Consider the following 26,772-nt stretch of genomic DNA (forward strand, 5'->3'; position numbering starts at 1 on the left):
GTCAGGTGCATAAATATTGGGACATTGACAGAATTTTCATATTTTGGCCTCTATTCACCACCACAATGGCTTTGAAATGAAACAAACAAGATGTGCTTTAACTGCAGACTTTCAGATTTAATTTGAGGGTAATTACATCCAAATCAGGTGAACGGTGTAGGAATTACAACGGTTTCTATATGTGCCTCCCACTTTTTAAGGGGCCAAAAGTAATGGGACAAACTAAACAATCCTAAATCTAACTTTCACTTTTTAATACTTTGTTGCAAATCCTTTGCAGGCAATTACAACCTGAAGTCTGGAACGCATAGACATCACCAGACGCTGGGTTTCATCCCAGGTAATGCTCTGCCAGGCCTCTACTGCAAATGTCTTCAGTTCCTGCTTGTTCTTGGGGCATTTTCCCTTCTGTTTTGTCTTCATCAAGTGAAATGCATGCTCAATAAGATTCAGGTCAGGGGATTGACTCGACCATTGCATAACATTCCACTTTTAGCCTTAAAAAACTCTTTGGTTGCTTTTGCAGTATGCTTCGGGTCATTGTCCATCTGCACTGTGAAGCACCGTCCAATGAGTTCTGAAGCATTTGACTGAATATGAGCATATAATATTGCACGAAACACTTCAGAATTCATTCTGCTGCTTTTGTCAGCAGTCACATCATCAATAAATACAAGAGAACCAGTTCCATTGGCAGCCATACATGCCCACGCCATGACACTACCACCACCATGCTTCACTGATGAGGTGGTATGTTTTGGATCATGAGCAGTTCCTTTCCTTCTCCATACTCTTCTCTTCCCATCACTCTGGTACAAGTTGATCTTTGTCTCATCTGTCCATAGGATGTTGTTCCAGAACTGTAATGGCTTTTTTAGATGTTGTTTGGCAAACTCTAATCTGGTCTTTCTGTTTTGTGGCTCACCAATGGTTTACATCTTGTGGTGAACCCTCTATATTCACTCTTGTGAAGTCTTCTCTTGATTGTTGACTTTGACACATATACACCTGCCTCCTGGAGATTGTTTTTGATTTTGCCAACTGTTGTGAAGGGGTTTTTCTTCACCAGGGAAATAATTCTTCTGTCATCCACCACAGTTGTTTTCCGTGGTCTTCCGGGTCTTTTGGTGTTGCTGAGCTCTCCGGTGCGTTCTTTCTTTTAAAGAATGTTCCAAACAATTGATTTGGCCACACCTAATGTTTTTGCTATCTCTCTGATGGGTTTGTTTTGATTTTTCAGCCTAATGATGGCTTGCTTCACTGATAGTGACAGCTCTTTGGATCTCATATTGAGAGTCGACAGCAACTGATTCCAAATGCAAATGTCACACCTAGAATCAACTCCAGACCTTTTACCTGCTTAATTGATAATGAAATAACGAGGGAATAGCCCACACCTGTCCATGAAATAGCTTTTGAGTTGATAGTCCCATTACTTTTGGCCCCTTTAAAAGTGGGAGACACATATAGAAACCGTTGTAATTCCTACACCTTTCGCCTGATTTGGATGTAATTACCCTCAAATTAAATCTGAAAGTCTGCAGTTAAAGCACATCTTGTTTGTTTCATTTCAAAGCCATTGTGGTGGTAAATAGAGGCCAAAATATGAAAATTCTGTCAATGTCCCAATATTTATGCACCTGACTGTAAGTGTTTATATGCATAGGCGCCGAGAGGGGGGGGGGGCGGGTACAGTTTACCCGGGCCCGGGCTTGCTAGAGGGGCCCGATGGGGGCCTGGGTCTGGCGTCGTCCCCCCCTCCCTCACAGCAGCTCAGCACGTAGCTTGTGAGACTGCTTGCGGCTGTGGGGGGGAGCGATAATACTGATCACGCCCCCCCCACACTTATCACCGGGCTGTGGGGGCTTACAACGCCCCCTCCCCAGTGCGCAGCGCCGCTACGTGGCACTGAAAAAGTGATGGTTGTTTCTTTTTTTTTCAAGGAGGCGTGGCCATGCCTCCCGCGCTTCGGCCACGCCCCCTCCATTACCCGGGCCTGGCCAGGCTCTCAACAGCCCTCTTTATATGTAGTGTATATACACACTAATTATCTACTACATACTGTAAAATAGAAAATTTGTCCTTCTGTCCTACTGTCTTTCTATAGAAATCCACAGTTTACAAGACAAGATCGTGAAATTTTACATACGAGCGTATTAAAACACGCCCGAGGCAACTAAAACAATTTGGAATTGAAATTAAATACTGTTAATTTTTAATTTATTAAAAAACACAATTTTGGCTGTAAGCTCATTGTAGGGTCTCATGGCATATGGGTAGGGCTTCAGAGCGAGCATTTTGTTTTGTCATGTTTTGTCATGATCTCAATGTTTATTATCAAAGAGAGCTTTAGCAGGCTTTCCCAGCAGTCTCAGCTGTCTGACTATACCAAATTACGCAACAACATTGACTTCTTTCTTCGAACTGTGTCAAAATGATGACTTTGCAAGGACCCTTCTGTACTGTGAGCTGCCAAAATACTACACATGGAATGCTTCTGGAAAAGTTTTTCTGCGCAGAAAACAGGGAGTCGCTGTAGATGGTCATCTTGGTATCAGAGCAATAGAAGCTCTTGGCTGTGTTTACACTGTACATCCGACACATTTTGAATGCTTCTATCACTGAAGTTTGCTTTACACCGTTACAGGTCCTACTTCCTTTGAAGACCTTAGGACTGTTGTTGGGGAAGTTTGTCACACTTTTCGTGAGGCCTGCCTAAGGACAGGTTTGTTGGAGGATGATGTGTAAACAAACATTCTTAAAATCCCGGGCAACGGCGGGTACTCCAGCTAGTTTCTTATAATGTAATAACCATCTCTTTTTAACACAATTACCTTAGCATGAATAGTAATTTATGCAATTGAGGTATTCAATTACCTCTACGCTGTGTATCTCCACAAGGGCAGGTTGACCCTCATCTGGAAAATTGGGGCACACCCTGACCAATTGTCCACGCACACCAAAACAGACAGTAACGTGTGGCAAGGAAAACTTCATCGGAGCTGTCGGCTGCGGAGTAGGTTCCAAGGTCTCTTTAAATAAATGACAGTTAGGATACTGATATTGGTCTGAACTGAAGTCAAAGCAACATAAAAACGTTTGCAGCTTGATAAAATATTTTTATTTACTCTGCGGGGTATATTTACTAAAGAGCGGGTATTTAGAAGTGGAGATGTTGCCCATAGCAACAAATCAGATTCTAACTATTATCTTCTAGAAGGTGTTAGATAAATGTTAAGTAGATTCTGTTTGGTTGCTATGGGCAACAACTCCACTTCTAAAAAACCTGCACTGTAGTAAATATATACCCCTGTAAATCTATCAATAATGGTGCGTTATAACAAAATTACATTTATAGAGCCGCGAGGTGATTCAGCCCACAACATATCGTTAATGTATTGCAAATGACCTTGGTTCCAGTAATACATGTGTTTCTGCCATCTTGCTCATAATAGATTCTATTTCACAATGAGCATATAAAATGGTATTAGCCTGGCATTGAGCACTGTAACATAAATTGTTTGTCCTGCACTGGATTGCCTAGTTTAACTTGGCTTTTACCGTGAGAACCTGAGATACTGGGCTGAGATGAAAGACAAGGCCTCTGATCGTTTCATTAAAAACAAGGCATTTCGGTTAATTTGTATAATAGCTGTGCTGCAAAGGCCTTTTGGGTATTGCAGAAATTTGAGAGAGTAAATGTAATGATTAAAGGGGAGATCTCACATTTCTTTCTCATTGTGATATGTTGCTCAATAGTCTGGATTTTTAATTTCCATAATTAAATGTTGTTTGATGTATTTTACTTTGAATCATATTGCATTTTAAACTTTTATTAAATCCCAGTTAGCTGATTTTAATATAGTGGAATTGCTCTGTTTTTTTTTAGTTTTATTTTTTATAACTAAATCTTAAACCAAAATAAAAATTATATAGGTGTTCCATTATAATTCTAGTCTCCTGTCTGAATCATAGAAGGTGTGCCAGAGCATTGTGAAATGATTGGAAGTTATCGTTTTTGCCATAATTTGAAATACAGTTATAATGAAACAACTTTGACCATTAGCTACAGTATGCATTACCAGAATAGGCGGTCATACTGATTTCCTCACACATCTAGCCTCAATACGCTAGCAGCACGACTTGTCAGGCGTGAGTGAGCCGCTATGTCCAGTGCTACTCTGCTAGCGATGTAACTAGTACGCACCAGCAGACTATGCTAATTAATTTGATATTCAACACTTATATCCGTGCAGAGGAGTAGCGTGGAACCATGGCACCCGGAGAAAGTACATGTCATAGCCCCCCTCCCCCCGTACTCAACTGTGCCAGTGGGGTATTGCCAGCTTGCAGGGGAATACTGAAATGAAGAGAAAAACAGCAAACAGTAGCAATATGACACTTGGCATTGAGGTCCCATTGGGGGAAAAGAATGATTCGGTGATGCACTATCTGACATTAAGGAATAGCTGCTTTGACACTGCTTTATTTAAGTATTGCTTCTAGGATCTGACTTTTATTTCATTTGAATTATTGTTATTAGTCAATAGAGCAGATTGTACTATATATTCTGATCATTTAACTTAAATTGACAGACTACATGGGCTAGAGTGAGATATCACAGGGTGCACAGCTTATTACTGCAATCACTGCCCCAAGCAGCTTTCACTGGAGTGGGGACACCTATGGGAAGCTCCCTTCTCAGCTATGCTCCTACTTCGCAAATATACATTGCACCTATATTAGGTACTACTAATCATCTTCTGTCTACCACCATTATTTCAGGTCTCCTAATACAGTCTTTTTTTAAAGACCTTTCAAATAACACTTTGAGGTCATGCCAAGGAACACCTCATTACTTTAAAAAGCAAAGCAGTGACTTTTTTTTAACTCATACCTGCCAATAAGAAAAGGAGAGGAGAGGGGAAAAGAGCCAATCACAGGGTAAAGAGGTGAGAAGTGAATGTAGTCAATATGACAGGAAAGAGGAGGTGACAGAAGATGATCACAGAGGAGGGGGGGTCGGAGGGGAGGCAATCTGGGCAGCTTGAGGGAGCATGAAATGTAGAAACGGATCTCAGATCCGTAACTTATTTAAGATATAGAGCAAACAAACCAAGATAAAACTAACAGGCGTTAGGCCATCATACTGTGCAGCGCCCCATGAATTCCGGAAACTTGAATGGCACCCTCTGTCCATATTGGTGCCGGAGCTCATGCTCCACTAGAACCACCCTCACTACTCCCCTGTATCCGTGTGCACATGAGACGGTATATAAACCACAACGGAACTTGGAATGAAAAAAGCTGCGGTCGCTACATTGTAGCACTTTGTATACAGATTCAGAGACTCAGTCGCACACAGTGTGGATGAGGTATGTCTGTTACGCTGATATTTACGCAGATTGAGTGATTTTTAGTCATTGTGCATGCGTGAAAGCCATACTGCGAATGTGCAGCGATTGGTTTGCAATTGCGTTCGCACAAAGGATTCACTCACAAAGTGAGTGACAGGCAGTCTGTGTCTGGGGGAGGTAATGGGGTGGCTAGGCAAATGCAGGCGTGTCTGTCCATTTAAACACCATTTCCTGGGCGTGCATAAATTAGCCATTGTGATCTCTTTCACAGCATAAGAGCTCTCAGCGTGTCGGTAGAGCCGCAGCGTTTGAGACAAGTCAGACCTCACTCAGTAGCTGCGTGGCTGCCCATTCTGCGTTGATCTTCCCAATGTTTACGCTGATGAATGTCGTCAGATGGATATGAGAAGACAGCAGTGGGCATCCCTATATCCGGAGAAACTTTGGAAGACATTTGCTTATTTCGGCAATTGAGATCCGTGAGAGATCGCAGTTGCGATTACATCAGCGTAACACTCTAAGTCAGGCCCTATGTCCCTCTCACTGCAAAACCTGAACTGCTGTTCCTTTGTGTTAAATCTTTTTGTTGTGCTCTTGCCGTGGACACTAAGTAAAGCTGCTGTGTTTGCATGCTTGGAGGTACCCAATATAGTGGCTATTATCATTTACGGTAGTTTGTATGACCCCCTCATTCACCAAGTCCCCCTGGTCGCAGATTGTGGACATACATTTGTCTTCTGTACGTTGTCCTGCTCTGTCGTTGCATGCAGTGGGAGCTGTTAGCAAGCCAACAGCACATGCCCGGCACTGTGCATGGTGGAGATAGGACAGACTATACCAAGTTATTATAGACATTCCTTCAAAGTGCCTCAAATTAATGTATCCTTTAAACAATAATGATTGTGCAGCGCTGTGGTGCTAGAGTCCCAAAACATTTTTTATTCTGATACACTTCACAACACCATAGAATACCATATAAAAGATATGCAAAACTTGATTAATTTAAACGTTAATACACATACAATAATATAATAACAATCTTATCAGAGGTTTCATAAAAGTCACCTCAGATTAGCTGTTTATTTTTTACCCACTTTATACGTATATATTTGAAGGGATGCTTCACTTACACACAGTTGAGTAAGCCTTTGTATGGAACAAACCAATATTATTATACCTACAAGCATTCTAACAGGGCATGGCATTACCCAAAATGTTTTTGTAGGTTTTGAAGGCGATTTCGGCAGATTGTGTATGGTATGATACAATCCCGTTGGCACACCATGATATATATTTCATATTCAAAGTACTAGGTACTATCCACATCCATGAGACACTCACTTACCATTCTGCAATGGGCTCCAGGGGTCAGCTGGTTCATGCATGTATTGACTCAACTCGAAACTACTAGATGACATGCCAGAGTCACGGTAGTCAGACAGTAAACTAGGCCTTGTACAGCCAAAAGACTGCTGTGAAAAGAGAGGTGGAGAGGCAATCTGCATTTAGAGGGGTAGTAGTATAGAAAGTCCTCTATTTATCATAAACACCAATAAATATGCTAGCACAATGTAGGAGCAAGCACAGAAAATAGTTTTGTTATTTTTCTTTCTATTTTTTTTATTAATTGGTCTATAACAACTAAGGACCACCTATTTATCAAAGTAAACCAAGGCCATATTTACAATGGGGCGAAGTAGACTACAGATCCAGGCCTCCACATAATAATAGGTCCATCATCAAGACACCATGGGGAAAACCAGCTGACCAGATGACCACACCTTCGGCCATAAATCATAAGTATTAAAATTGTATTTCTATTTTACTCACAAAATGATGAATCTTTCTACTTTTACGTATTATGGAGACATTGAGGCTGATAGTGTAGGATGTAGATCTAGAAGATGCTAAATATGTGTTAAGTAGATTTAATTGGTTGCTACGGGCAGCACCTCCACTTGTAAAAACCCACACTTTAGTAAATACACCCCTAGGCCCCTGATTATTTTCAGGTCGTAGCCAATATAGCCATTAATCCAGCACTACGGTAAATATATTCAGAGATAGGTTGTTGAGTTGAGAGAGATGAGCATCATCAATATAATAAGGGCACATACACTCACGTTGCCGACAGCAACAACTTTGAATATAGCACTGAGTGTAGAATACAGGTGATCCGTAAATGGTACTGATGACACTTTTATATGAAGCACATTACTGTAGTAGCTATTTGGTCAATCATATCAGTTCATGAACATCTCAGTGTTTGCATTGGGCTACTTTACTGTTTGAATAATTGTGCACCAACATGCATCTGTATCTAACTTTATGTATTATGTCTGAAACTGAATGCTGATGGGCAATCCTATGTTAGGTAGTAAGGGCAGAGCTGTAAGTAGACTTTTTGGTGCCCTGTGCCAGAAAGAGCATTGGCACCCCCCCCTATTTTTTAAATAGGGAGATAACACACGAAAAAGGGCCATGGCCTCATAGGGAAGGGCCTGGGAAGAGATAGGGGAGGCCAAGAGATACTGGGGATAAAATAAGAGGAAGCTAAAAGTAAGAATGGTAATAAACAGAAAACTGACAAGCCCGAACAGCGCCCCCTGCCCTGCAGTGCCCTGTGCCATAGCACAGGTCGCACTACCCTAGTTACGGCCCTGAGTAAGGGTGTGTTCATATTAGTGTAGATGTAGATACTGTACAATATAATTACATGTGACATATCCCCTGACATGTCTGTAAGGAGGCATATACCTAGTGGGAGCTGAAGCAAAGCTTTGCAATGATGATGCTGCCAAGCTCCTTCTGATTGTCCATTTATGAATTGATTTCTACGGCTGTTTGTACTTCATTCATTAGCATCACAGCTATTTTATATAAGTTGTAGTAGCTGTCTTTTCACATTACTTCTTTGCCATTTCAAAATGGCCTAGTGACGGAAAGAAGACTTGTTTAATTTTCGAAAGCCTAAACAAGATGCCTATATATACTAATATTTTATACTAGCTAAAGTACCCGGTATTGCCCGGGTGTAAATCTCCAAGTTAATAAGTTTTATTATGTGATGTCGTCCAAATCCATCCAGTAGAAGGCCCACAACAGGTTGCCTGTTTCAAAGTTCTGCAGACCACACTTCATGGTGAGGTCCGACAGAGATCCCCAACCACTCCATTAGGCATCTCAGACCAATTGCCACCCCTCTGTGAAATTTGAATCCAAATCCATCCAGTGGAAGGCTCAGAACAGGCTCCCCGAGTCACAGTTCTGCCCAGTGTACACCAATGGGAGGTCCGACGGGGACCTCAACCACCTAGAATGTCTTCCGGGATCCGATGTTACCACTCTGTGAAGTTTTCGTCCAAATCCATCCAGTGGAAGGCTCAATACTGGCTCCCCAGGTCAAAGTTCTGCCCAGCGTACACGAACGGGAGGTCCAACCGGGACCCTAACCCCCTTAAAACCTGGCCAAGATGCAATTGGACCACCTCGCGTTAGTTTCATCCCAATCGGTGATGGGTGTATCTTCAAGTTATTAAGTATTATTATGTAATGTCATCCAAATCCATCCAGTAGAAGGCCCAGAACAGGCTCCCTGGGTCAAAGTTCTTCCCAGCGCACTGCACTGTGAGGTCTGACCGGGACTCCAACTACTCCATTGGACATCCCAATCCAATTGCCACTCCTCCGTGAAGTTTTCATTGATATCCATCCAGTAGAATGCCCAGAACAGGCTTCCCGGGTCAAATTTCTGCCCAGCGTACAATAACAGGAGGTCTGACCAGGACCTCAACCCCCTAGTATGTCTCCTTGGATCAAATGTTACCACTCTCTAAAGTTTTTATCCAAATCCATTCAGTTGAAGGCTCAGAACAGGCTCCTCGGGTGTGAACAGGCTCTCCGGGTCAAAGTTCTGACCGGTGGATTTTGCAGTGAAGTTTGACTGGGACCCCAACCATTCCATTAGGCATCCCAGACCAATTGCCACCTCTCTGTGAAGTTTTCATCCAAATCCATCCGGTGGAAGGCCAAGAACAGGTTCCCTGGGTCAAAGTTCTGCCCAGTGTCCCCAGGTCAGAGTTCTGCCAAGCATACACCAACGGGAGGTCTGACTAGGACTTCAACCCCCTAGTATGTTTTCTAGGATCCAATATTACCACTCTCTGGTTTTTGTCCAAATCCAGCCAGTGGAAGGCTCAGAACAGAATTCCCAGGTCAAAGTTCTGCCCTGCGTACACCAATGGGAGGTCCAACTGGGACCCTAACCACCCTAAAACATAGCCAGGATCCAACTGGACCACATGTCCGAATGCATAACTGGACAGACCATTTTATCAGATGAATTTACTGCTAACATTGTCCAACTGTTACACTGGGTCTCTATGCTACCGTTAGGAGAAAGTATACACACTTGTACACCTGAAGCATACATTGCACAAATATTACTCATAGACTATGCTGCAACGAAATGTTTATGCCTATGCTCAGAATGCAAAATACATCCAAGTCTAAATGTGGCCCATTTTATATACATAGGTCCTGAGTTGGATGCTTTTGCGGCTGTTTTTCTCTATGACCCCAGCATTGTACTAACTTTAATATGCTGCAAATTGGTGCATTTGAAAGTGCAAGCCTATCCCACTCACTGTTTCAGCATTCGCAGATGGAACCGTCATCGGCACTTGTACCAGTCCCATGCTAAGTGCAAGAAATACAACAGAAACAGGCTTCCATTACCCATATGCATGACTGAGAATCACGCAGAGGTTTAGATACTGCACATGCTCATGACATTCCCATCAGAAACAGCCGCTCCATACGTCTTGATACTTGCCGCCTAGTCACCACCCAAAAATGCCTACTTCACGTTGGTCTCCATTCGCACAAGATGCGGCATGCATGCACCTACATGCATCTTCAGACACATTGTGTGGCACAGGCGCACACCATTTTTGCTATTCAGATGCATGCGCAGTTGGATCGAAAATGGGAGATGCCTCCATTTCACAGATGTGTCTAACTCAGAATCACACCCATAGCCTGGAAAACTGGAAGTGATGGAGAGTCTAGGAAAAGTATGTTCAATGTAATTAGATATCACAAGATGTTACCTCTAAAGTGCCCATAGCAGAACCACATCTCCTCTGATCAAGGCGCCAGCCACCATTGTCTCCAAAGACCCGAGACCTTGCAATGCAAGACAAGTTCATGTGGAGTTAAAAAAATAGCTGTTAACAAGCCATCAGATAACATCTATATATACATAACCGGTTATATAGTGCCCTTAGGGGAAGATTTATCAACTCTTGGAGACAGATAAAGTTGAGAAAGATAAAGTGGAGAGAGATAGCGTACCAACTACCAACCAATCTGTTTCTAACTGTAACTTTACAGGCTGTGCTAGAAAAATGTCTGAAGTTAATTGGTTGCTATGAGCAACTTCTCCACGTTATCTCCCTCCAAGATTTGATAAATGTCCACCTATTCTCAGATATTATTGTGAGAGTAGATATAGGGGCATATTTATTATTTATCTGGTGCTACTTTTTGCTGTCTGTAGGGAATGGGTATGAAATACCGCCGGCCGCAGCGGCAGGGCGACATCAGCAGAGTTCCGAGCAGCGGAAGCCCGACAGCGCTGGAAATCCCAATCGTGGATAGGTGAGTATCTACTAACCTAACCCCCCTAACCCTCCTTAGGGGTGCCTAACCCTAACTTCCCCCCCAAGTGCCTAACCCTAACCACCCCCTTCCCCGCTGCCTAAACCTAAGTCCCCCGGGGGGGTGCCTAACCCTAAGTCCCCCCCGGGGCTGCCTAACCCGAACCCTCCCTCCCCCTAGCCTAACCCTAACCCTCCCGGGGGGGGTGCCTAACCCTAAGTCCCCCCCCGGGAGCCCTAAGCCTAACCCTCGCCCCCGCGGCTGTCCGCTCTCGGCGCCCGACATCACTACGATCGGGATGCCGGGCGCCGGTCTCCCGGCGTCGGGGAAATGTGGGCGTCTACATCTAGACACCCGGCATTTCACCCTTGCCGGGATATGACAGTCGGGAAGCCGGCTGCCGGTATTTAGGCAGTCGGCTTCCCGATTGCTTCCCGTCTGTAGCATATAGGCTACAATGGCTAATGGGGCCAACTTGGCTATCGGGGCCAATGCATTCTGGAGTTTGGTAAATTTGGCAGTAAAGCAGCCCCCATAATAAGCTATGGTGGCTGCTTTTCTGAGCAAAATTGGGAGACTGCAACAGATACTGTATCTCCGATATCTGCTGCTGTCCCCCGTCCTAGACCCAATTACTGTAATTTCTTATTGCCACTATTAGCAACAGTAAGAGATTAATATATGCACAAATTTATTAAAATACACTCACAGGACAGGGGTTCCTAAAGGAAATACATTCGGGTACATACAAGGGATATCCCGCAATTAGTAATAAATAGGTCCCATAATCTTCAAAATCAGCACAAGAAGGCCAATTACTGACCTAGAAATTAATTTTGTGAAAATAGGAATTTTTTAAGTAATGATTGAAGCTCTTTAGATTAACATTTTTCTGATGCTTATGAACTGCAACTATTTGACATGAACAAAAGCTTTAGCAGCATATTTATTAAACTAGTCTTATAGAGGCATATTTATCAAATAATATTTGTGGGATAATCCTCCCCGTTTTCGGGGGATACTCGCAAATATTAAGTATCCCCTGAATTTACCATAGAGGGGGTCCTTCCATTTCCAACAGTAGCGGCAGCCCCTATAGTTTCTAAGGGAGACGTAAGTTTGTCAGATTTACCGAGCTCAGTAAAGCAAAACATTCCGGAGCTTGGTCTCGATAGGATAACTCCATCTCCAGATGGCGTTGTCCTATAGCAGCCTATGGGCTATTAATTCACACATTTCTATCTCTATCGCCTCCCAGTGACGCATGCTCTGGCTGTCCGTAAGTTCTCACTTTACTTCTTACTCTTTGCCAGGACGGAGCCCATATACCGGGAAGAGACATTTGTTAAAATCCATAATCGTACAATTTCTTATTGCCACAATATAAGTTTACAAACAATTTTAAAAATGCTCCTTAGTCATATGGCTTTCCTTTTCCCATTTACATTACAATAACTATATGGGACATACAACATTAGATATGATATTTTATTATTTTATATTCTTCATAGAATAAAAATCTTGTAAATATAACAGAATTTGATTGACACTGAGAAATACTCTATAGAAAGCTGTATTAGGAATTTTACCTGCTTTGTGCATCGCTTTGTGGCCAGGCCCTTCCACTGTTGTGTTCGGGAGAGTAGATATTGGAGGAACTGTGTGACCAGTGTTCTATCTGTTTGTTGTGAGTTGCACTCCTCCAGTCTGTAATAATGGAAAACACTCATATAAAATGGATGTGCAATGTGCGTATGATTGCAAAAAACTATGAGAGCTGTACAATGAGGAGTGAAGCACTCATACATCAAGAGAATGTCCAGAGAAATTATTGATTTTAAGGTAGCTATGGTAATGTAAAGAATGTAGAGTAGTTCCTCCTTAATTCTATGGTACTACCTAATAAAACACGGTAGCACAGGTCCCACCACACCCAGATGAAGCCCTGGGATAAACGTCGACATACAGAACCTGCAAATAAATACTACCTGCAATAAGGGGAATATGAACAAGATTGCCAGGGTCTACTGTGATTGCCAGAAAGTCAGAGGAGAACGGATCTCCTATTCAAAAGCTGGAGGACGCAGTGGGGTGGCACAGTTGCATGGGTTCTGACAGCGTCAGCTGAAGCACAGCTGGTTGTGATATCACATGCCATGTGACCGCGCCAGTTAAGTGGTTAAATAAGCAAGTACTGCTGGCTGATTAATGCACAAGGATTCTGAAATCTGGAAAGAAGCTTCAGTTTGTACCAAAACTTGATAAGTCTTGTGACACACAAACCAATCTCAAATTTTCAGACTGAAAACACCCACATATTTGGTGTACTTTATGTAACAACTTCAGTTTATTCATACAGTATCACAATTAAGTCATACAGTATCACAAATAAGACATACAGTATCACAATTAAGACATACTCTACAGTATCACAATTAAGACATACAGTATTACAATTAAGACATATAGTATTTACAATTAAGACATATGGAATTACAATGAAGACATACAGTATTACAATTAAGACATACAGTATCACAATTAAGACATACAGTATTACAATTAAGACATACAGTATCACAAATAAGACATACAGTATCACAATTTGGAAACACCGGCTACACAGGTAGCGCACAGGCATAAGTGAGCACACTGTACCTCTCTCTCCAGAAGCACCAGCTGGGGATTCATTGTTATAGCCTCTATTGCCACAGTTTTCCCTATATACCGCATCGTAAAATCCATATCTCTCATCATATTCCTGCCTAGAAAGACAAGAACAGGTCATGCAGACAGGTCGGAGAGGGCGGCAATGTTTCTGACTTTGTGCTCCTATTAGCTGGAATAGTTATATATTTCTACAGAATTAGCCTCGAGAGCCAAAGAGCCATGAAATGCGTTATACTGTATGTAATTTACAGCAAAATCAATAGAACTAGAAGTATGGAGGTAAAAAATTCCCTTACAAGTAAAAACCTTGTCTGACCAGCAAAGCAATAAGAATCCCACCTCAGCGTTGTTTCATTCTAAGGATTCTTCTTGGGTTAGGTGAAAAATGTTAAATTTGCTTTTGAAATTAGAGCAAATTTTAACAAATTTGTAGATATACATACTGTACTCTAAGTGACTAGCAGTGTGTGTATATTCATGTGTGTGTATGTATATTTTTGTTATTTGTGTCAGAGATGAGCGGTTTGGTTTTTCTGAAAACCGAACACACCCGATCTTTGGGATTCTGAGTAAAACTGAATCCCAGCTCGCATAACTATTGGGGTTCCAAGTAGAACCAAGTCCTGGCTCGATATAACTCGTAAGTTTAGATCTTGGATCCAAAAACTTGATCTCGGGTTTTGGAGTGCATGTAAACAGGTCCAAATTACATGATTTTACATGAAACCAAAACCGAAACTGAACCAAAACACTTGAGGGCAGGAGATGCGCCCTGTGCAGACTGGGACTCAGACGCCCCATAACCCTGTGCATGGCGAAAAGGGGGTGGTACCTAATTACCATAGACCACGCCCCTTAAAAGACGCTATTTGGTCATGTCCATATGGCACACCTCCTATTTAACATCAGACTGGGGGCAAGCCCAGCACTCCGTCAGTAGCTGGGCTGCCCCCAGCCCTCTCCCTGCATTGCACACGGCATCCATTCCTCTTCCCCGGTGCCAGCACCGCTGCAAAGCTTCCGACCACCGGCGGGACACTTCGGCCTGCGGTTGGAACAGCGGGGCAGTGCCAGAAAAATCGGACTGTCCCGCTGAAATCGGGATGGTTGGGAGGGGTGCACCCTCTATGGGGTGGCGCCCCTGTTCAACCGCACTGGTCGAACATGCCTCGAGTCGGCCCTGCTTGAAGGTGATTTCGCCAAAACCATAACATTTGAGGGTGGTATTTTACAATATGATTGCAAAGTCAGCTTTAAATTAATTAAATTCATCAATTGTCTAAAAAGACCTGAGTTTTGCCACTGCCTGAACCTACATGCATTATTATTATTATTACTTTTATTATTACTTCCTCCTGCAAATTTCATGAATAATATCATCACCAACTTATACTGCGACTCAGGGGAGTTTCTAGAGAGCAACACACTGAGCTGTGCACGGCCAGCGCTGGAGTTATAGACTCTGGGCACTAGAGTGTGCCCAGAGTCTATAGAGGATGCACTGGTCACTGGGAAAATGGCCACGGCGGCCATTTTCCCTGTACTGCACATGCACAAACAACGGGAAAATGGCTGCAGTGGCCATTTTCCAGTCATTTTACAGCACCGGACCCCCGCGCTGACGTGGGACTCCGGAGAGGTAAGCAATTCTATGGGTGCAGGGTGTGCGGTGCGGGGCCCCCCTGGACCCAGGGGCCCATGTTCCCCGCACACCCTGCACCCATTATAGATACGCCCCTGCTGCGAGTAATCCTCTATATCACAGAAGCAGATTTTATACTGACAATGCACAAAACTACAGCTGTATCCACTGCACAGAGCAGGACTGTGTCACATCCAATAGCAATGAAAAGATAGCATTTACTTTTGTACATGGAGATGAGATGAAACGCAGAAGAAAACAAGAACAATGAAGCAATGTATTTTTTTTATTTTTTACCAATCATTTTTTTAATAGCATTTTCCAAAATTACATATAAAAGATTATACAAAAACACAGGGCACTCACCTCACAACAACAAACTAGCAATATCATGATATATAGGACATATGATATAAATAGATAAAGCATTTATTATAACAACCATATCATTACAAGAGAATTTTGATAAAAAATTATAGTGAAAATAATAAAATATTTAATTAATATTAGATAAAATAATGTATAACTATAAAAAATTCTGACAAAGTAGTATAAAGTCTTCTTTAGTGGAAGTTACATGAGGATCTGTAGAAAACTAGAAACCAAGAAATAGAAATTGCAGGAAGGTTGAAAATCCCTAGTAAATGTGATGCCTCATTAAGCACCATAGTTTTCTCGCTCATCACGATTGGAAAACTGACATTTCTTCCAAATGCCATCATTTTTCCTGCTTTATTATGTCTGATCTAAATACAGTACCTTCATGTCATGAACATTTTCTATGTATGACGTGCCCAGTAGCCCTTGAGCCCCTAGAAAAGGTGAAATCATTCGTGAAATAAAAACAATAAAATAAAGTTGTTGAAAATGTCTGTTCATACACATCAATAAAGCTTTATTTCTGTGATCCCAACCTTTTGACAGTAGACTTGAAAACAGAATGGTTTTTTTTGCTACAAACTCACCATGAAAATATATATTAGGTACTACGGGATACTACAGCTCCAGAACCATGAAAGAATAAGTAAATGAAAGGAAAACTATTAGAATGTGTGGCTCTATTATACATTTCTCGCTCAACAGTACAGTGACAAAAGCATTTTTTTTTAGCAAATACAAGAGACAATTAGAATAACTAGCTTTCATAAAACCCATTAGGGCATAATGGTTATTAATGAGCAGCTAACAGTGGTATGAATTTAAATGAAATAAGTGATACATTATGGGGCCCAGGCAGACTTGTGCACAAGTCAGTGTTGCGAACAGATCTTGTGTGTTTTCACACCGTGCATGCTCTGGAGCTGGGAGTATGCAAGGTATGCGTTCGGCATCCAGACAATCTGGATGCCGATGCTCCTATTAGTGGCGCTGAAATCCCGACGCCGGTCAGAAGCCCGGCGCCGTCATTCTGAGCGCCGGGATACTGAAAGTAAGCATCGGGGTGTTGGGGGGAGTTAGGTTTAGGGTGCGGGGTTAGGGTTAGGCACTAGGGGGAAGGTTAAGATTAGGCACTAAGGTGGGAGGGTTAGGCACCGGAGATGGGGAGGTTAGGGTCTGGCACTACGGGGGGAGGTTAGGGTTAGGCAACAAAAAGGGGAGGTTAGGTTTAGGGTAGGGAGAGGGTTAACATACTGACGAACAAGTGTCGGTATGTTAACCCTTTCGAGAGGCCGACAGGATTCTGTCGCGATCCCGAGCGCCGGCATCTCATACCGATCCCGTATGCAACTATGGGCGATGCTATGCATCTACACTTCTGGATAAAGGGACGTATACAGATGGTAAATATGGTGTTCACATGTAGGCTAGGTTTAGGGTGTGTGGAGAGAGTATAGACAGAATTTCTGGCTATACAGATTTGTGAGTATGCATAATTTTTACTGTTTTTACATGAATCTCTTGCACCAAGGATAAGGTTGGTGCAAATGAGCACTGGTATTATGAAACCAAGTGTATGGATAGGGGCGGTGTATACTCAGCAAATGGGCAAATATCGCAAATAGGGCCTGATGTAGAGATGTACGTAAACCCGATGTGGGTCTGTGCATACGCAGAACGAGTCCTGCATGTTAGGACGCAGAGCCCCCCAGGCTGCGACCGTTTGGGAGCGGGGATGGGGTGTTGCCAGGCAGGCTGCGACTGTTTGGGAGTGGGTGTCGACAGACAGGCTGCGACCGTTTGGGAGCGAGGAGGGGGGTGTCCCCAGACAGGCTGCGACCATTTAGGAGCGAGGAAGGATTGGCTGTGACCGTTTAGGAGCGAGGAAGGGTTGTCGCCGACATGCGTTCCCAGAAACGGGGCGTGTCACACCTTTTTTCTTTGGAGTGCTGAGGGAAAGGTCTGCTTTGGAGGACGCAGATTTCCTGGCCTCGCAAGCTGCAGACGACAGTCTGACTAAACTTTGACTTTCTCAGATGGCTGATGCTACAAATGTTGATCCGATGCTGAGTCTTTAGTGACTAGTAATGTGAGAAGGTGACACAGGATAGTTTTGAGTTAGTTATATACAATAAAAGTCACTTTGTTAAATTGTTCTCAATGGAATGGGTATGAAATACCGCCGATTCCCGTCAGCGGCAGCCCGACAAGAGCAGAGTTAGAAGCAGCGGAAGCCCGACAGCGCTGGAAATCCCGATCGTGGATAGGTAAGTATCTGCTAACCTAACCTAACCACCCTAACCCTAACCCTCCTTAGGGGTGCCTAACCCTAACTTCCCCCTCTAAGTGCCTAACCCTAACCACCCCCTTCCCTGCTGCCTAACCCTAACCACCCCCTTCCCCGCTGCCTAAACCTGTCCCCCGGGGGGGTGCCTAACCCTAAGTCCCCCCCGGGGGTGCCTAACCCTAACCCTCCCTCCCCCTAGCCTAACCCTAACCCTCCCGGGGGGGTGCCTAACCCTAAGTCCCCCCTGGGATCCCTAAACATAAACCCCCCTGCGGCTGTCCGCTACGATCGGGATGCCGAGCGCCGGTCTCCCGGCGTTGGGGAAATGCGGCCGTCTACATCTAGATGCCCGGCATTTCACCCTTGCCGGGATATGACAGTCGGGAAGCCGGCTGCCGGTATTTAGGCAGTCGGCTTCCCGATTGCTTCCCGTTCTCAATATGTCTGAGAATGGCCATTGATGAGTTCTTATAGAGGAAATTCAGGTACACTGCTCTTTCCAGACAAGTCAATAGACTAGGACAAGGGGACTCCACTGCACTGTTACATAATACTGGCACAAATGTGCACAAACATTCTGCAGCCAGAAGCTCCCCTATGGCTATAAAGGAAAAAGTCTAACATGATCATTATCTACTGTTCGCAGAAAGTGATGACTGAATAAACAAGACTAGTTTATGTATCTTGTAAAAAAAATGTTTGTCATTGTAAAGTTAACTTAAGTGCCAAAGTGGCAATATGGGTGGCTCTGTAAATGGGTTGTATTTGAGCTGTCATGTAAACAGCTGTAATACTGTAGTGATGTTAACAGGGGTCATTCCATGTTAAGTTATCCAATGTAAATTACATCACCTATTACTTTTATTCTTTGCACACATTTAGTATGATTAGATAGTGTCTCAAACATTTAGGCCCCTATTTAACAACAAATGCAAATACTCGCGCAATTTAATTTAGTATCATTGTGATACTAACGAAAGATATACTGGTATTTACCAATACTTACCCCACCGGCGAGGCCTAGCGAAGTCCTCCTAGGATAGAAAGTGTTGTATCATCAGGAAAATCCTTCTAGTGAGAAGAAACATCTCCTTTTTCTTATTTTTGGAACTTGTTCTGAGTGACTGATTTCTATACCTCGGAGGGTGCGCACATAACGCAAGTACTTTATTTATATATGACATTTGGAGGTCTGGTGACTACCTCAGCGTATTTGGAAGACGCACTTTTGACTTGAAGCGCTTGTATCTCTTTTTATTTCATTATGGTAAATTATGTGTTCTGAGAATTTGTGGGAAACATTCGTGGAGATATACCAAAATTATAAAAAAGAAAGGAATCAGTACCAGATCAGGTGCACTGAATCCCTCACTTATATAGGACCTGATTCACTACTGATCGCTATTATGCTTATATATGCTTATACACACGCAACTACATTGCTAATATCAGATGTGTTATTTAAATGTTTGCATTCACATTGTGATCGCAGCCTGACATAAGGACTCCCACATTACCTTACTCACAAGCCGTGAGTAACAATCATGGAGAAACAATAGGTAACATCGATAACATCGGACAGTTAGGAAGCCCAGACCTTACTCAGGTATTGCTTCAGCGCACGCTATGAGACGTCAGATGGCGTCCGGTACAGCAGCAGCTAATTTATGCACACCCATGCAAGGCGTTGAAACGCATTGGCCTGTCCGCGTTTGCCCGACCACCTCCTGTCACCACCCCCAAACGGCACTTCCTGTCATTCACTCTTCCATGGGTCTGCGTAACCACTGCGATCGCAGTCCTAAGTGCAGTGTCTAGTTTGCGCACTGTGATGCATACGCATATGCAGTACGCAACAATCAACAGATTGCGTGTGTATAAGCACCTGCATTCTCTGCTGAATCAGGCCCGTAGTTTTCAATCTAAAAATAAATTCTTTATTAGGTAAATATTTTATTAAGTCACATCTGTGTCACATCTATGTAAGGGCTCATACAGTAGATGAGACTTTTAGTAAAATATTTAGGATATTGAGCAATAATCAGCATTCTCATCACTGCATAGGGAAAAGAATACATGTGTTTTAATGTATACCTAATAAATAATTTATTTTTAGATTGAAAATTATATCAGTGAGGGATTGCGTGGACCTGATCTGGAACTGATTCCTTTCTTTTTTTATCATTTTTGTATATACATTTGAATCAGTGGGTTACACAGTGCACCAACATTATACATATAGGTAAACAATTTGCCCTATAGGTTAAATACTATTTGTAACATTCCTCTTTTGTTATTGCCATTTGTTCAAACCTTGGTGCGCATCCTCAGCTTCTGTTCATTCTTATTTGTGGAGATATATCTCCGTTATATTAACATTTTTTCACCTTCATTGTCTGAACACTGTAGACATGAAAACCTAATCTTAGAAAAATAGAATAGAACAGAATAGAATAGAATATAGGCTATTTGCCAACAGGAGAAATGTGCCTTTGAGTCTCTGAAGTACTCATTCTGGGTTATAATAACATTTCTAGAGATGGACGTTACATGGATCCAGCACTGGCGCACATAGTTGTACACGGGGCTCAGCCTGTACTTTGACTCTTTGAATTTATGATAACTTGGAAACAGATCATAGGTGATTCAGTAAATATTTTGGATGGAAGAATTATAAAATGTAGGTAAGGGTGACAGAGGTGGTTATTTATAGACACCACCGAGAGCAACATACAGGCATCACTGGCAGATTAGTAAAAAGAAACCAAAAGTATATATTCAAGTGTAAGTAGATTTATGCATTGTCATATCTCTTTACTTTCTGCATCTGTTTTTCCTTACTAAATGTTCCGAGTTAAACTGCTCTGTATTTATCAAACACTGTATCTAGTACTACTCATTAGTTGTTTTCCTGTCATGTCACCAGGCACCGTAGATCAGTGCCTGGTAAAGAGTTACATCAATGATGCAACCAGGGATCAGGCCACCCCTAGGCACAATATTATTGGCCGCCCTCCCTTCCCCCCACTTTGTCCTCTTCTGGATTCCGGACTGTGTATCTGCCCACTCCCGAGACTCCCCTGATGCATCATAAGTATGTAGTTCTTGTTGCAGCTGAGGTTTGTGTCCAAATAGCAGTGGTTGAATTGGGGGCACTGGAAAGCTCTGGTGGCAGAGGGTCTGAAGTGCCACCCACAGCTAATGGTGCCCCTAGGCATGTACCTCATGTGCCTAGTGGCAAACCCACCACTGGATGCAATTGTGGAATTACCACCTTCATACAGATTCACTGTGATCTTGGTGATTGAAGACAGTTTGAGCAAGACAAGCCACAATTGGATTGGTCCGATTCTTCCTCCTTTGCAGAACTACTGCACTGTACTTTCCACACTCATTGCATGAGTCTGAGTTGGACGGAAGTGGAAATGCGTTTGGATCACGTGGATATCACCAAACTGCGCATGCGCCAAAATAAGCATTGGTGACTGTGTAGGCGCCGGATCAGACATACTCTCATGAAAGGAGATCGCTAATACTTATGGATTGATCCATCCATCGATGGACCAAACTTTGCGCAAAAAAGGTTTTCTTGATGGTAACTGTGCGGTGACCATGCAATCGGAACTGTTCAATGTCATAGAAGTGTCATGGGCGTGTAGACTGACTTCCTTGCTCGATCGTAGCTTGTAGACAGAGATGGGGCACCTGTGTGAGACGGATCTAATGATCTATCAGACACTAATGATGACAGCCAGGGGCATATCTATAATGGGTGCAGGGTGTGCGGGGCACACGGGCCCCTGGTCCAGGGGGGCCCCGCACAACACACTTGCACCCATAGTATTACTTACCTCTCTGGAGTCCCACGTCGGCGGGGGTTTCCAGCGCTATAAAAATGACTGGAAAATGGCCGCCACGGCCATTTTCCTGTCGTTTACGCATCCGCAGTACAGGGAAAATGGCCATTTTCCCGGTCACTTGTGCATACTCTATAGACTCTGGGCACACTCTAGTGCCCAGAGTCTATAACTCCGGCGCTGGCCGCGCACAGCTCACTGCGCTGCCGGCTGCCAGTCAGAGAGGAGGGGGCCTGTGTCGGAGATTGCACACGGGCCCCCTCCTCTATAGAAACACCCCTGATGACAGCTGTTGTTGGAAAAACAGAGAGCAGGATAGGCTTCCACATGCAGTTGCACAAATGTTCAGTGTACACCATAATATAGTAAGCAGACTGACTCGCCCAAACTGAGAGGAAGCTGCAAATGCTTTCATCTCTGAATCAGGCCCTCAGTGTGCAGTCACTTCAGATCTTTTAACCACACATTAGCTAACTCAGATGTTCCACAGGCAACATCCTATATCAAACAATCAACCACATTGGGGAAATATGATATTCATTACAAGAGGAAGCTTCCAAACAAAATGACTTAAAGGAAAAGTATCGCCGCAGAACTCGAATTGAAATTTGGAGATAGTCTGATAGTCTGGTTATCGACCAAGAATATCAAATTCCACAGAACTTAAGCTAAACTAGTTCCTATATACTCTATATTGGGTACTATGAATTTGCAAAACTGAAACCCTATAAAATCACAAAACCGTATCTACCGTCATCACTGCAGATTGCAAATGTTTCCATCTTTTATTCTTGAAACCTACAACTTTTCTTTCCCATACTGCTACAATCATTAAAAAAACCTAAAGTACCCTAAACAGTATCCTGGAAGAAGAAAAATAAAAATGTGTGTGACTTGCGCTCACAGACCGGCAGCTAGGGTCCACCCCAAAGGATTCCGAACCCTTTTTCCACACAATACACATATACCAAAAGAGGGGAAGGTCATCCAGCACTGATCTAAAAGAAATGGTCAATCAATCATATGTACCATAAAACATATATCATATAACATGTATAAAAAATTGCTTCTAAGGATAACGGCCCAAGAAAATCCATGTTGCACTATTAAGGATTCACGCTCACCTATGAACAGTGAGATGCATGCCCATAAAGGTATCTTTGATTCTCCTTCTCGTACTCAAAGAGGACGTTCACTTCACTGTACACAATTCTTTACAGACAACCTCCAAAAGAAGATCATAAAGAAAGAGCCTCTCATCGCGAAGACAGTACGAATATGTAATTTGCAATAACAAAAGTACACTGGACACGAAACAGTAAAAGACCAAATAAAACCCCCTTGGGGGTATCCTGCATACCGGAATGGCCCTAGAGGTAGGCACTGAAAAAAGCGTAGGGGGATAGATGTAATCCTACGTAAATCACCTCCCAAGCAGATAGAGTGAGTATTCCTCTCAGGTCCAGCCAGGCAGCAGTATTCTCCCCACACCACATTGCAACATCTGGAGTCCAATTTGGATTTTCCTGGGCTGTTATCCTTATAAGGATTTTTTTATACATGTTATATGATATATGTTTTATGGTACATATGACTGATTGACTATTTATTTTAGATCAGCGCAGGGTGACCTTCCCCTCTTTTGTTATATGAGTATCCTGGAAGATGTTAGTCAAAACAAGGCCCCTTACTGAGAAGGGTGGAAGGTGCTGTGAGGTTCTATTAATCAGTGCAATGATCAACATAGCTGTACATAGGCATCTAATATCTACAATACATGGGTGAACATGAGCGGTTTGACGGGTGAGTCTATGTCGATGCTCAGTAAAATGAGACATATGTGCACTATAATAGTAGCACACTGCATATTTAATGGTTGCTCTCCCACAACCTTATTGCCCGTCATAGGTTAAGTTGCATTTACCAGAGTCTCCCTATTATTACTATTTATCCGCGTACTGACATTGCCTAAAACCTTGATTGATTTACACCAGCCCTGAATATTGCTTCATCTGAACTCGTCATCGCCTGACAATTTTGTACGGTTATTGCTGTTTTCTCCGTTTACTAGACCACTCCAGGTATGTTGATTTTGCACTGTCATTTGTATTCAACAGATGTGTCCTCATACACCTAGCCTCAATACGCCATGCAACACAAGATGCCTGGCATGAGTGAATTGTCAGGTCATGTCCACCTCGTCTTGCGCTGAGCAACTTTTTTACATCTTTTTCACTCGAAAATGCGCCTGAGTCAATCGGATGTGAAAAATCACTTCACGAGACTACACTTAATTTGATATGCGGCACTTGTATATCTGTGTGAGTCTGTATATGAAGCACAATTGAACTTGCCGCGAAAAAAAGCTGCGGCCGCTGCAACGCAGAGCTTCTTATACAGATTCGCACACAGATATACAAGTATCACATATTAAATGAATCAGTGCAGTCTTGTAATGTAGTTTGTCATACCAGATTGTGACTAAATATTTTCAGGTGAAAGAGTCACTTGGTGCAAGCAAAATCGCACAGCTGTTGCGCACACAGGGAGGGTTTCTCAGTACCCAGAACCCCCCTGGCAGATGCGAGGGCAGGCACCATGTTATAAAGCCCCGCTCCCCTAGTGGCAAAATGCTACAATTCGGCGGGTCAATCGGGAGGAGGTGGAGCCATTTTGCCACGAGGGGGCAGGGCTTAATAACATGATGCCTGTCTGCCAGGTCCTGTCCCCATCCCATCTACAACCTACAGTCTACAGATGCTGCAAGGTAAGTGTGTGTATAATGTAAGTGTGACTTGTGTGTGTATATACTGTATATGTGTGTGTTTGTGTGTGTGCAATGTATGTGTGACATATGCCTGTGTGGTGTATATAACATGTGTATACATAAACCTCCCTGTAAAAATCCTGCGTTTGCTCCTGCACGGGACCTGTCACATCAGGAAGGGCTGTTTGGAGCTACTACAGTAATAGTGTATGCGGACATATCTGTAATTCCTGACACTGCTTTGTTTGACTTTGCCTTTCTCCTCTATTGTTTATACATATGTGTCCTTACGCATCTTTGCTGCAGTCGTCCTAAAAAGCTTCTCTCGGCACGCCAGGTCCCGTGAGACTCTGCTAGCAATGGGCGTTTTATTGCATCTCTTTTGCCTTAAAAAAGTCTTTATGTGATGCGACTAGGACACATCAGCAGATTGTGATGATTCACATGATGTTCGACACTTGTATATCTGTGTGTGACCAAGGGGCCTATTCATCAAACGATAAATGGTCCGGTAACCATGCGGAAACGCTCGTTTCAGCATGTTTTAGTTACCGGGCCATTCATCATCAGGGGTCCGATAGGAGCCCTGATATTCAGCAAACTCCGAAAACGTAAAAGTTTTCTCCAGACGGCGCTTGCTCTCGTAGCCCCGTTCCTTCCCATGGGAAGGAGATCCAGGGATGCGAAGAGGAATCCGAGTGGATCCCTCCGCTGCCTTCTCACGGATTTCCTGGCAGCTGTGTGCATACGTGACCTCGGGTAGCCAGGCCAACGGGGAGGAGGTATGTAATGCAGCTAAATCTGTAGCTGCGATTCTAACCAAGAGTACAGCTGGTTTTGGGAGCAGCTGTCCCCTCACCGGAGCAATGATGGATTGCTCCAGCCTCCGATGATGAATAGGCCCCTCATTCTCTGAATCTGTATACAAATTGCTACAATGTAGCAGCCACAGCTTTTTTGATTACAAGTTCTGTTGTGGTTCATATACAGACTCAGATGCACACAGATGTACAAGTGTCGCATATCAAATTAATCAGCACAGTTTGCGACTTAGACACATTTTCTGCAAAAAAGACGCTCAACGCTAGCAGTGTAGCACGGGACCTGGCGACTCACTCACGTCAGGCATGTCGCATTGCACGGTGTATTGAGGCTAGATGTATGAGGACACATCTGTACTCTTACCCTGAATAGTAAACGCTAATAACCCCATGCAGAAGACCTCAGGTTATCAGTACCAATGAGCATATCCATCTCTGTGGCAATAAGGGTTGTTATAAACAAAAAGCACCAGCATCTTGGGTTATGGGTGTACAAAGAAGGTGTTTTCATTACAGCAAGTCTATTTCGGCATTCTGCTGATACAGATGGAAATCTCACCTGGATAACGGGCGATACGGCTCACTCCTTTCATACATTTCAGCTCTGGAAACTGGGCGTCTGTGGTCTACGTGCATAGCCGGATTCTGCGAGTAGTAGTCCACCCACTGATCTGGCCATGCATGATGACCTCCTTGCATATGATACTGCTGGTAAGATCCATAACTGTCTCGGTAATTATGTGGAAGTGGATGGGCATACATTCCTCTCCATGGGCCCATTCCTACAGCTGGTCTGATCTGAGACTGGTTGCACCCAGGAGGAGGTCCATGTTCCATATCAATGGTCTCCTATGGGTAACACTTATGAAATATGAGCACGTAACAGTGTCGTGTTTTCATTAGTAATAATGCGAATTATAATAACTTTAACTGCATACTGAAAACCCCATTTGAACAAATTATATTACATTCACTAGGAATATATATGTTGCACCTTAACTATTCTAGAACGCAATAAAAATTACAACACAATTTTGATACTGAAATAAATTTTCTCATAAATAGTAATGTTCATAGAGCTAAACTGCATTTAAAATGTAATATTCTAAAATCACTATACATTACAATACAGGAACATGTAAAAGAACTTATAAACTTAGGGTAAGAATGACATACATTATGTTGCTGTAAAAAAGAAAGTGGTTAGAGCTAACTAGAAGTTTGGGGGGGGAGTTGGAGAGAGTGATGTAAACTGGTAGGGGCTAGTGAAGATCAAGCCAAAGGGGACAGAAGGAATACCCACCGCCCCCAACTGTCTACACACAGAAACTG

At 43.1% G+C, this 26,772-nt stretch overlaps 1 protein-coding gene across 1 annotated transcript in view; it reads right to left on the bottom strand.

The window, feature by feature from the left end:
- The window catches only part of SEC16B (SEC16 homolog B, endoplasmic reticulum export factor), a 222,747-nt gene that overhangs the window by 195,760 nt on the left and 215 nt on the right, over positions 1–26,772 (bottom strand). The window contains exons 2-7 of the mRNA XM_088461883.1: positions 26,000–26,289; positions 13,677–13,783; positions 12,608–12,725; positions 10,469–10,544; positions 6,703–6,829; positions 2,878–3,032 (exon numbers count right to left, since the gene is read on the bottom strand). Of these exons, the coding sequence (XP_088318009.1) occupies positions 2,878–3,032; positions 6,703–6,829; positions 10,469–10,544; positions 12,608–12,725; positions 13,677–13,783; positions 26,000–26,277 (861 nt within the window). The 5' untranslated portion in view covers positions 26,278–26,289. The remainder of the gene's footprint in view (positions 1–2,877; positions 3,033–6,702; positions 6,830–10,468; positions 10,545–12,607; positions 12,726–13,676; positions 13,784–25,999; positions 26,290–26,772) is intronic.

The sequence above is a fragment of the Taudactylus pleione genome, unplaced genomic scaffold (assembly GCF_031769625.1).
Source record: "Taudactylus pleione unplaced genomic scaffold, aTauple2 ptg001123l, whole genome shotgun sequence".
Classification (NCBI taxonomy): domain Eukaryota; kingdom Metazoa; phylum Chordata; class Amphibia; order Anura; family Myobatrachidae; genus Taudactylus; species Taudactylus pleione.